Genomic DNA, 12,559 nt, shown 5'->3' on the forward strand with positions numbered 1-12,559 from the left:
TAGGGAAGGCGCAAGAGGTCTCAGCTGCATTGCCAATTGAGCAAGCTCTCGATCACGATGTAGTTAAGACGGCGGTTTTGAGAGCACATGAATTGGTGCCTGAGGCGTGTCGTCTGAAATTTCGATCGCATGTGAAATCAGCCTGACAGACATATGTCGAATTTGCAAGAGAGAAGAAAACACTATTTGATAAGTGGTGTCTTTCCAGTGGGATCACAACCTTTGAGCAGCTTCAGGAGTTGATCCTGCTAGAAGACTTTAAAACGTGTGTGCCAGAAAACGTTGTTGTATATCTTAAAGAACAAGTGCAGGCTCTAGCTGATGCTGCTATTGCAGCCGATGAATTTGTGTTAACGCATCTAAATGTGTTTTCTGAAACTCGACTGAACAAAAGTTAGCCTTCCATGGGGGGAAGCTTTGAAGTTTTCCGACCACCTAGATCGTAATACCAACACCGGTCAAGACCATAGTTCACAACGTAAATCGAGTCCTAAACGTGCAAGTGACGGGCGAGCATGTTTTTTTTGTCTTGACCCCAATCACGTAATTTCAAAATGTAAAGTGTGGAAGCAAAAAAAATGCTGCTTCCAAGTCCAAAAGTGTAGCACTCATGCAATCGGTTCCAAAAGCATATGATGTGAATGCTACCACTTATCCGCCATTTATTTGTACTGGTACTGTCTCTTTCATCTGAGTCAGAGGAAAGACAGTTAAGGATTCTAAGGGACACTGGGGCTGCGCAGTCTTTTATTTTAGAAGAGATGCTTCCTTTTTCTGCTGAATCTTATACGGGTACTGATGTGCTAGTTTGTGGTTTTGGAATGGTTTGTGTCAATGTTCCTCTTCATTAAGTGTATTTGAATTCAGAACTGGTTACTGGTTTAGTGACGTTGGGTGTATGTTCACAGTTATCGGTAGATGGGGTTGGTTTCATTCTAGGAACTGATCTTGCAGGTGGCAAAGTCTTTCCTCGTCCTATTGTTGTTCATGAACCTTTTGCTACTGAAGTGTCTGAACTTGCGACTCAGCATAGATCTGTATTTCCTGCCTGTGCTGTAACACGAGCTCAGTCACTGAAGTTTGGAGATGTTTCAGATCTTTCAGATACTGTGCTGTTTTCTCAACCTGAGGATATGGAGAGGGTAGCAAAAGTTAAATCTAAGGTTGAGTTAGAAAACATTGAATCCCCTGTGTTATTGAAAATCACATTGAAAATAGGTAAGGTGGAGTTAGCTGTTGCACAGATTACTGATCCTTCCCTGGCTGCTTGTAGAGATGCTGTAGTAGACTTCACTCAAGTACCTATTTTTGGGAAGATGGAATTCTGATGCGTACGTGGATACCTCTGCATTGTGATGCAAAGTGGCAAGAGGTTTGCCAGATTGTTTTACCCACTGATTATCGACACCATGTACTAGAGTAAGCTCATGAGAATGTTCTAGCAGGACATTTAGGAGTAACGAAAACATTTCATTGAATCAGCAGATACTTTTTTTTGGCCTGGTTTGAAGTCTGCAGTTTCTACATTTGTCCGCTCATGTCATACATGCCAGTTAGTGGGGAAGCCAAACCAGACCATCCCGGTAGCTCCTCTAAAACCGATTCCTGTACTTCACGAACCATTTGAACGGCTGCTTGTAGATTGTGTAGGTCCCTTACCTAAATCTAAATCTGGGCATCAATGTATCTTAACCAACCTGTGCACTGCGACTCGCTATCCAGAAGCAATTCCTCTCCGCACGATAAAAGCTAAATCAGTGGTTAAAGAGAGAATTCGCTTCTGTTCTCTATTTGGTTTGCCTAAGGTTATTCAATCTGACCAGGGTTCTAATTTCACATCAAAAGTGTTTACACAGATGCTGAGTGAATTGGGAGTTAAACATCAATTGGCGAGTGCAAACCATCCAGAGTCTCAGGGTGCATTGGAGAGGTTTCACCAGACTCTTAAAGCTATGCAGATTTTGCACAGAGACTGGCAGAGATTGGGTGGAAGGTCTACCTTTAATGATGTTTGCAATAAGAGAAAGTGTTCAGGAGTCACTCGGATTCAGCCCTGCAGAATTGGTGTTTGGGCATACCGTGAGAGGCCCATTAAGGTTACTGAGTGAACAGTTGCTTTCACAGACTTCTGCACCTGTATCTGTACTTGAGTATGTGACTTCTTTCAGGGAATGTCTTCACCAAGCTAGTCAGTTAGCTCGGACTCATCTGGTGGAGTCTCAAGCGAAGATGAAAACTCATTTTGACCACAAAAGTGTGAGGCGTGAGTTTCAGCCAGGTGAATCTGTTCTGGCCCTACTTCCTGTGCCTGGAACAGCCTTGCAAGCGAAGTTCTCTGGCCCGTACATCATTGAGAGAAAACTTAGTGATACTAATTATGTTGTTGCCACTCCTGAGCGGCGACGTAAGAGCAGAGTGTGTCATGTAAACATGTTGAAGGCATATATCATAAGAAATGCAAACTCAGATGTTCTTGTTAAACCCGTGTCTGCAGCAGTTTTTCTATCTATTGAATGTGTGGAGGAGGATAGACTGATAGCAAAAGATGCTCAAACTTCGTGTGCCCGCTTGCAGAATTCAGTTATTCTAGGTGATCTGCAATCCTATCTCTTCCACTTAACAGAAGAACAGAGTAAAGCAGTTAGTAACTTAATTGTTAACTATTCTGGCCTGTTCTCTGATGTTCCTTCCCAGACTACCTTGCTGTATCACGACATTGATGTAGGAGTTAGCCAGCTCATTAAGCAACATCCATATAGAATAAATCCAAAGAAACGAGTCTTCATAAAATCTGAGGTGACATATTTGTTAGAGCATGGATTTGCAACTCGTAGTCAAAGTCCATGGAGTTCACCATGTATTCTAGTGCCAAATTCTGACTCTACATTCAGATTCTGCACTTACTATCGTAAAGTTAATGCTGTGACCAAACCAGACTCTTTTCCTCTTCCAAGAATGGAAGATTGTGTTGACAAAGTTGGTGCTGCTCATTATGTTACTAAGTTAGATCTACTAAAAGGGTACTGGCAGGTCCCGCTAACTTCTCGTGCCTCTGAAATATCTGCATTTGTCACACCTGATTCTTTCCTACAGTACTCGGTCATGGCTTTCGGTATGCGAAATGCACCAGCTACGTTCCAGCGGCTAATGAACAGAGTTTTGTCAGAAGTGACCGATGTTGAGGTATATTTGGATGATGTTGTAATATATTCTAACACTTGGGAGGAACACCTTGAAAAGTTAAATGTTGTTTTTGAACGGTTGAGTAGAGCATCTCTGACTCTGAATTTGGCTAAATGTGAATTTGCCAAAGCAACAGTTACCTATCTTGGTAAATGTGTTGGCCAAGGACAAGTTAGACCTGTAGAAGCCAAGATAGCTGCCATTGTTGAGTTTCCCAAGCCCACTAATAAACGTGAGTTGCGCCGTTTTTTTAGGAATGAGTGGCTACTATCGCAGCAAGAATTTTGCTGCTATTGTTTCTCCTCTCACTGATCTTTTGAATGCATCCAGGAAGTTTGTGTGGACTCCAGAGTGCATGGATGCATTCAATGCTGCAAAAGATTTGCTCTGCACTGCACCTGTTCTCTCTGCTCCTAATTTCTAACGGCCTTTCAAACTACAGGTTGATGCCAGCGCTGCAAGAGCCGGGGCAGTCCTGATGCAGGAGGATGGCGCAGGAATTGACCATCCTGTATCTTTTTTTCTCAAAGAAATTCACTAAGTGTCAGCGAAATTACAGTGTAATTGAGAAGGAAGCTCTAGCTCTGTTACTAGCCCTTCAAAATATTGAAGTTTATCTGGGTGGAAGTGATAGCCCCATTTTGGTTTATACAAACCATAATCCATTGCTGTTCTTAACTTGCATGTCTAACACTAATCAACGTTTAATGCGGTGGTCTTTAATTGTGCAGGAATACCATCTTGACATTCGGCACAAGAAAGGAATCGACAACATCATTGCAGATGCCCTGTCCAGAACTCATTCCTTAGACAGTTAAAGTGTTTTGATGATTAGTGACTTAGTACATTGACTTCTAACCAGTGGGCGGTTATGGTCTTTGGTGGCAGGGGTGTTACGTCCAGAGCCGTAAGGTTCTGTTTGTGTGTGCCCAAGCTGTGCTGTTTCTCTCTCTATCCCTGTCTCTCTTCGTAGGAGAAATGGTTTCCACCTGATGCAAATAATCAATGCCCTGCTGTGATTGGATGCTGGGAGGGGAAGGAGAGAATTTAAACTGCAACCATCATCAGAGCTGTGTTGGTGGTGGCTTGACTGTGTGCAGCAGCTTTGAGGTCTCATCTTTAACCCCAGACCTGATGTTCTGTTGAAGCCAGTAGTTGATAGTGTATCTCTACCTCATGTTGTGTTCTACTTATTGAAGTAGTTTTCTCTCATTAGTCTCTTTTTGATCACACTATGATTGAAACTTAAAATGCAGAAGTGAGTTAACTTTAATGATTATTTATTGTATGGTTAATTAATCTGTTTCTCTTAGTTTATATGAAATTTGCTAGTTAATCATTTATTTCTTTATTTGTGGGGAGGAGGGTGCCATTTATTTTGAGAGTTAGGGAGTTAGCTTATTTTGCTGTACTCATGTTTTCTTTTCTTTTAGTTTAGGTGGTATGGTTAATAAGGAGTTAGATTATGTTTGTTGTTTTGGCAATACCCCCTTCTGAATCTGATACCCCTTTTTTTTTTTTTCTAATTTGTAAATAAAAACTTAATTTTTTAGATTATGTCTCTCACAGTGGACATGCACCTACGATGACAATTTCAGACCCCTCCATGATTTCCAAGTGGGAGAACTTGCAAAATAGCAGGGTGTTCAAATACTTATTTTCCTCACTATATATATATATATATATATACATACAGGTATATATATAAAAAATGGTACGTAATAATGAAACTGGTTTCAGACTGGGCTAAGCAATCATAATGACACATCTAATGTTACATCTAGAATGAGCTTTAGGTATAACCAATACTTTAAATGACTACAATTCTTTTTTCTCTTTAGAAATGGTATTATAAAGTAAAAAAGGTGGAAAAATATTGATATTTATAAACAAATGTACAGCTTTCAACCCTTCCATCAGATTTGTTTTCTATCCATCACCAAACCACACACAATAAAGTAGAATATTATTAATGTCCTCTCTTATCTTATCTATTCCTATAATAGGTGCCAAAAAGACCAAAATTAACATAAAAAAATATTATTCTTATTATTTATTAACCCTCATGTGGTGTTCAAAACCCTATAACACCTGTGGTGTTCCCGGTCAAAAATGACAGGCCCATAAAAAAAAGCTTATAAATCACTCATTATACCATATTTTCACCCAATCTTGGATTCAATCTTTTTGTCAACTTGTTCTCTTTCAATTAGGACTGGTTTTATATTTCTGTTTGCATCTGATTAATCATGGGCCTCATTTATCTGAGAGTAGACATCTCATTTTTTTGAGTAAAAAACAAATAATTTATGAGTAAATTTGGAAATATGAAAAAAAAAAATGAAAAAAATGGCTACTGTTGATCACACTAGTCTACTCTAATATTTCACCAGGAATTTTGTTTTGAAACTTTTGTTTTGTAAAAAATATGGCACATAGTCACACTTGTGGTGTTCCCGGTCAAAAATGACCGGCCTATAAAATAGCTTATAAATCACGCATTATACCATATTTTCACCCAATCTTGGATTCAATCTTTTTGTCCACTTGTTCTCTTTCAATTAGGACTGGTTTTATATTTATATTTGCATCTGATTATTCATAGGCCTCATTTATTTGATAGTAGGCATTTTTCTCAATATTGCCAAAATTATTAACAAATAATGCTTTTTTCACTCAAAAACTGAGGTGCATAAGCTCGGATAAATGACTCCTACAATTAAACTGTTTGAAAATTGAATACAAAACCAGTCCTAATTGAAAGGAAACAAGTTGATAAAAAGATTGAATCCAATTTTTGGGGATAATATAGCATAACGAGGGATTTATAAGCTATTTTGTGTAGGCCTGTCATTTTTGACCGGGAACACCATAAGTGTAACAAGGTGAAAAAAACAACACAAAAAAAGTAAAAAAATAAATAAAAAAAATTGGACAAGTTGTTATAGTCTCTGTGAACAAAGTCACTAAGTTTCAGTTCAATGCGATAACATTAACTAGTATTTTCGTACTAGTATTTTCATATTAGAGAGAACAGGAAATGATGGGTATAGGACAACGATTGGGAAATTAAATGAGCTAGATTCAAACTTACATTGCCCACATGAGCACCACAGCTAAATGTGTCAGCATATGCACTTAACAGCCACACATCGGCTCTGTATAAAAGCAATAATTAACAACTCGTAAGATTGCATCTGTGAAGTTATTTCCTGTTTGAGTAATAATGAAAAGCTAAGCCTCTGAGGACATGGTGCCTGTAAATTACAGTCATCACATTGCCTCTGGAATTGAGGCGTAGGCCGCGTCAAGCGTTTGCATTTCTGTATTAATAAGTAAGGAGAGGGCAATTCGGCTGGCACGCAGCACAGCAGGACACACCACCTACTGAATGAATACAAGACAGGAGACATCACCCCCTACTGTTCCTTATTAATACTTCTGTCAGCCACTCTCTGCCCTGTTAATGCTGAAGAGCGCTGTCAAGCTCAAAACACACACACTGCAGCTGTCCACACTTAAGCTCAGGAATGTTTTGTTTTTTTCATACCAAAGGAATGTGTCTCCAGTTGAATATATGATCATTCTCACCTCTTCAGTGGGTTCCAGCTCCTTCAGTATGAGCTGAGTGTCCATGCACTGATCTGAGATGTCCTCGGGCAGAAGTGAGGTGTCGTTCAGCACAGGGAAAAAGGTCAAATGCTCACAATCTAAACCAGGCTCCTCATCAACCTCCCGGCCTGCCTCACACAGGATCCTGGGGTCTGGGACACACATTAAATATATGCACTTAAAGAGAGGTGCAGATTCATCTGTTGCTGTCCAATATAAAGCATGTTATACAATTAATCATAAAAATGACATGAAAAATATGATACCTGAATCAGCCTCAACAACTTCAGCAGCTCCTTTGCTTTCTTCAGTGAAATTCTTCTGAATAAGGCCCGAAGTCAGTGTTGGCATCTATTTAAAAAAAAAATATTGTTGATGATTATTTAACAGTGGTAGGAAAAACACTATAAAATAATAAAAATAATAAAAAAAATAAAAAAATATAAAACCTGCCTTTGATATTTATTTTAATTCACTGCTAAGAATGTTATGCTATTAAGATTTTCCAGTCAGAAATGATTATTCTTTGGCATGACAGCAATAGTTCACCTTTTTGGATCGACGTAACTGCTTTCGGCGAATTCGGGATCGTGTGCGGTTGCGGCCTTCTGCGGTGTTCTGCACCCAGCCTCTTTTGAGGAAGACTCCTGGACCAGGGCCGAAGAGACCCCTCTCTCTGAGCAGGTCTTCCTCTATTCTTAGCCACTGAACGGCCATACGATCATTCTCACTATGAGTCATCTACACAACATAAAAGTAAAAGAATGAAATGTTGGATTCCTGGGCCACAGCATTATACTGTAGGTATAAGTGTAAAAAAAAAAAGACAAACAAAACCCCAACCTGTGCGTGACTCCTCAACATGCTATCAAATATGGTCTCACAAGTTTGCCAGTGTGTTTCCATGTCCAACACGAACCCCTAATGGAAACAAACACACACACAAGGTACATTACAACAAGCAGACAGTTATATGTATGTAAACGGTCCTCTGTAGCTATTAGGTTTGCACACAGTTACAATAACATTTCGCAAATTGCATTCATGTGGGAAAAACAAGCTAGTGGCTATTTAACCATACAATAAAGCTGTCTCCAATAGTCCTCAGTGTGCTCTAATTAACTTAAAGTATAATATAAGCACAGTGTGAGGTGGCTGCTGGCCCTGCGCCATGCGCTGTGTCCTGCTGATTTATTATACTGATAGGCATTAGCCCTTCAGGAAGCCTGTGTACTTCACCACCGACCTGCTCATATCCAGATTTACTTAAAGGCTCATTAAACCAATCATCACAGTGGTGTCCTCTCGGAGCCGCCCAATAGCCACAATGACTGCAGTTCAGAGACAAGAGGAGCACTGAATCCAGCAGCTCAAACTGTGATAAGTATGAGTTAAGAAGGCACAAGATAAAACTAAGATGAATAAAAATCATCTCGGATCATTTTATGTTTTGTTGATTTACAGCTTTAAATCACAGTGGACTTAATTTGGCTTTTTGGTGCTTCTACTTAATACTGACTTAAAATTGATGAGTATTTTAGCTATGCAAACAATACATTTTGACTGATTTGTAGAAATGTTTTTCTGTTATTTTTATGTGAAAATCAGAAAATGAAATCATCTGTGGTAAAATATTGGAAAATAATAAAACATGAAAGCTTCCTAGCCTAGGTGGCGTATACTTAGGCAGAGTACAAAAAGGATTTCTGCACGTAAACAGGAAAACAACATCTCAAAACATCTACAAACATGTTATTAATTCACTGGGAAAGCAATAAAAATAGTTTTTCGATTTGTAATTTTACTTAGTAACTCAGTCCACTTGTTTCACCAACATACTCAATGCTGCTTTGCATGCCATAGCTAAATGAGAAAAATCCAAAAAAAAAAAAAAAAGAGGAAAAATGCAATTTGGGAGACAAGTTATAAAATATAGTGACAAGTTATAAAACTAGAAAAATAGGAAATTGTGCATTTGTGTGTGCCAAATGGATGGCGGGATTAAGAAGTGTTACAAAGGAGTTCACAGGAGTAATTACGGCCCTGTGTTGACAGATAAACACTGAATCATCGCCTAATCATATTCTTTTATTTAGAGAATCATAAGTAATATATAGCATTAATTACTCCATTTACCCAAACAGCAAACTTATTGGCCTTGTACGAGCGGCACATTAAACAGCATCCCCTCTGCAATTAACATCACACTGATTTCCATTTTAATTACTTTCCACAGAAAAAGACTACCTTTGATGATAACATAAAATAATGTCAGCTTCATTTTAGGCTGTTGGTGAATGTGTAATAAACTTAACTTGATCATTAGCTATGTTAATTATCTTTCCATTATGAAGATATAATTAGTCTGTAGCATATATCTGAAATGAATCCAGAGGAAAGTTTGCCTTGCGCCGTGCTGTATGGGTAAGTTCTCTGGTGTACAGGCAACTGGATTAAACTGTGTATACCAAATACACATTTTAAAATGATGAAATGGATTTATCACCCATAAGACACTAATTATGTAATAGTAACAAATAACTAGTGTAAAAAAGGTCAACCTCATCAACTGAACTGACGACATTTTAACCTGTGATTTTCTGATCTTTTTTCTCTTCTTCAAATTTGCTAGTGAAATAGGAGTGGGGTAAACTGTGCCATTTTTACTTACTGTAAGTTTTATCCTAGGCAAAGAGAAATGAGAGGTAAAACTAATATTCCTAATTATGTTTTACCGTGCTATTAACTGAAGTCAGAAGAAAGTGTCTATTGCATATGGTCATATAATAAGAAAAAGATGACAACTAGCCTCACATTATGGGAAATGCATTAACGATGTATATGTCAAATAAAATTGTGAAAATAAATTAGATATTATCTCTCAAAGCCTTATCTTGCTGGACATTAGTCACATTTTCATAAAAAGGTTTAATATTTAGAGTATTTGAATGTAGCAGTGAAATAACTGTCATTGATTTATAATACTGTTTGTAATAGCATATTCTGCATTTAGAGCAAAAATTACTATTAGTTGAGCAACTAACAAATCTTAATAATTATGCGAATCTTGATTTTTCTGTTATGAGCTAAAGTTAACATTCTATCAAAACTCAAAGGAAATTAAAATATGATGATCTGAAGTATGTGTGTACCACATGATGTACAACAAGACAACGACTTTTCAGGAGAAATTCAGAATCCACAAAACTCACAGCAAATTTTAAGCGCCACGTTTCTGAGGAGGACAATTCATCAAGACAGCTGATAGGCTGTCACAAACTGATATGATACAGAGTAACAGAAAATGAATGTTTTCATCGGATCGGGACTGCCTATAATTACCGCCCCCCTGTTTCTGAGGCGGAGACGGAGATAGCAGCAGTTGCAAAGAAACAGCAATTTCATGCCCTTGTGCCTGAGTAATATCTCTGTGCATCCTTTTCCAGATGGCGACGTCTTCAGTGGTGGGAACTAATGATGTGGGCTGCGTTTTCGGGGGGGAAAAACAACAATAACAGCGTCTTTAACCTTCAACAGCAAACGCAATGTTCTAGTGAGTGTTCCCATGGAAAAAATTAACAAATATCAATTACATTGCCCACTGAGGTGTACTCAGCTGCAATAATCCAAATTGATTTAGAGACAGGATTGAGACAGAGCCACGGGGTAGGTGGTGGCGTCCGGTTGCGGTGACATTGGGACGGTGTGAGGGCACCATGTGAAGGAATTCTCATTGACTGAACCACTCACGTCCTGTATGTCCAAAGTGGTTCTGGACGTGCATCACGTAAAAGCACCGGAATCCAACAGAAACATTTATGTTAAAACAAATTTGATTGTCCTACCTCAGTGCTGCCGGCTGAATCCTTCCCAAACCTCTTCTGAACAGATTGCAATGCACTGCTGAGAAGTCCTGCCCTCTTCTGGTGAACGTTATTTGCTTTTTTCTTTTGAGAATCTGAGAGAAAAATGTTAAATGTAATTCTATGCAGGCAAATCTTTTACTACTTTTGCAACATGCAGTATAGAATTCATGTGTATTCTCCTCTGTCATGTCATTCAAATACAACCGAAACTAAAGCAAGAGGATCAAAATAAGAAATCTGACAGTAATCTCAAATGTTGACACACAAGTAGCAGTGACTGACCCATAAAGAGCTGCCAAGCTTTCGTTGCCGTCTCCTCCCACAGAGGGCTCACATCACCCATAGAGACCTGGCCCTCCTTGCCGGCCGGCTTAGCGGACAGGTCGATTTTGTAGGCCTCCTCCAGCGCCTGTCTCCGCTCCTGCATGACTCTACTCCAGGTGTTTTCCACAAGCATCATCAGCTCTGACTCCACTACAAGGATCACAAGCATATTTAAAACTTTTCATTTTACTCATGAGCCTAACAAATTGAAGGAAGGAAGGAAGGAAGGAAGGAAGGAAGGAAGGAAGGAAGGAAGGAAGGAAGGAAGGAAGGAAGGAAGGAAGGAAGGAAGGAAGGAAGGAAGGAAGGAAGGAAGGAAGGAAGGAAGGAAGGAAGGAAGGAAGGAAGGAAGGAAGGAAGGAAGGAAGGAAGGAAGGAAGGAAGGAAGGAAGGAAGGAAGGAAGGAAGGAAGGAAGGAAGGAAGGAAGGAAGGAAGGAAGGAACAAACCTTCTGCTGAATCAGCGACATTGGTCTGCGACATCACCCGGCTGTTCTTGTGTGGGAAAAGATGCCTCCAGATGTTTCTTGAGGGTTTTTTATGGACTTCACATCCAAAGCCTTCAAGAAAGCTAAAAGACAAGTAATAAAAAAGAGGGGAAATTCTTTAATATTTGACTTATTCAGAAAAATTACCAGTGAAAGGATGTTCTTGACTAGAGGAAAATGTTGCTCAAACTAAATGCTGCATTAGCTGTTTTATGTTATATATATTTTTTACAAGGAGATTTTGCAACCCTGTTATCAAAATATTGGAAAACATACAGTTTATCTAATGTCAAAACACCTGGTTTATTAATTTTTATTTATTTATTGCAATACCAAAAGCATTGATTATGGATTATGAGAGATTGTGGCCTCTAAATAAAGACTTCTGAAGATTTCTCTCGAAGGTTTGCAAGTTTTTGTGCTTTTTTATTATGTTTTCTCTAGCAATAAACATAAATAATAATAATAACAACAATAAAACAATGCCAGAATTGGTCACAGAGTTGCAGTTTGGGATCAAAACACTGGTTGATTGCTATTTATACTGTATGTGCCTAATGAAGACCTGATGGTCGAAACGTTGCGCTTTCCATCAAAAGTTGTTTGTAGGTGTTATTTGCAGTGCGCGGACATCATGCTTCTTTTTACCATCGTAGTTATTTAAACCTTATATTTTCCATAAATACAAGAACAATAACCAAAAATAATCATTCAATAACCAAAGAAATTGCAAAAATTGTGAAAATAGAATGAGATGTGGAATTTTCACCTTTTAATATATAAAAAAAAGAACAAACAGATAAGTGGAAAGTGACAACTATTTTATGATCTCTAACAATGAAACCCACCTGCCAGAGCGTATAAGGACGAGGCAGTGCATGAGACAGTTGATGAAGTGGACATTGGCATTGTATGTTGCCATGATCACATCCCAGTGCTGCTGCAAAACCTGAAGTGTTTGAATAATGAGTTCCTGCTCAGCTTGAGTCTGTCTGGATCGAGACAGGAAGTAGAGCAGGGCCCGGTTCAAGCTTTTGTACAGAATGCTGACCGTTATCTCCCGATGACCTGGACCTCTCTCCAGTGC

General features: G+C 38.8%; 1 protein-coding gene across 3 annotated transcripts in view; it reads right to left on the reverse strand.

Annotated features, from left to right (window-relative positions):
• wdfy4 (WDFY family member 4) overlaps window positions 1-12,559 on the reverse strand; it is a 53,705-nt gene that overhangs the window by 18,766 nt on the left and 22,380 nt on the right. For all 3 annotated transcript variants that reach the window (XM_084391987.1, XM_084391985.1, XM_084391986.1), the window contains exons 36-43: window positions 12,321-12,559; window positions 11,434-11,555; window positions 10,944-11,135; window positions 10,641-10,753; window positions 7,639-7,716; window positions 7,345-7,536; window positions 7,062-7,146; window positions 6,775-6,947 (exon numbers count right to left, since the gene is read on the reverse strand). In XM_084391987.1, the coding sequence (XP_084248113.1) occupies window positions 6,775-6,947; window positions 7,062-7,146; window positions 7,345-7,536; window positions 7,639-7,716; window positions 10,641-10,753; window positions 10,944-11,135; window positions 11,434-11,555; window positions 12,321-12,559 (1,194 nt within the window). The remainder of the gene's footprint in view (window positions 1-6,774; window positions 6,948-7,061; window positions 7,147-7,344; window positions 7,537-7,638; window positions 7,717-10,640; window positions 10,754-10,943; window positions 11,136-11,433; window positions 11,556-12,320) is intronic.

The sequence above is a fragment of the Rutilus rutilus genome (genome assembly GCF_951802725.1).
Source record: "Rutilus rutilus genome assembly, chromosome: 20".
NCBI lineage: Eukaryota > Metazoa > Chordata > Actinopteri > Cypriniformes > Leuciscidae > Rutilus > Rutilus rutilus.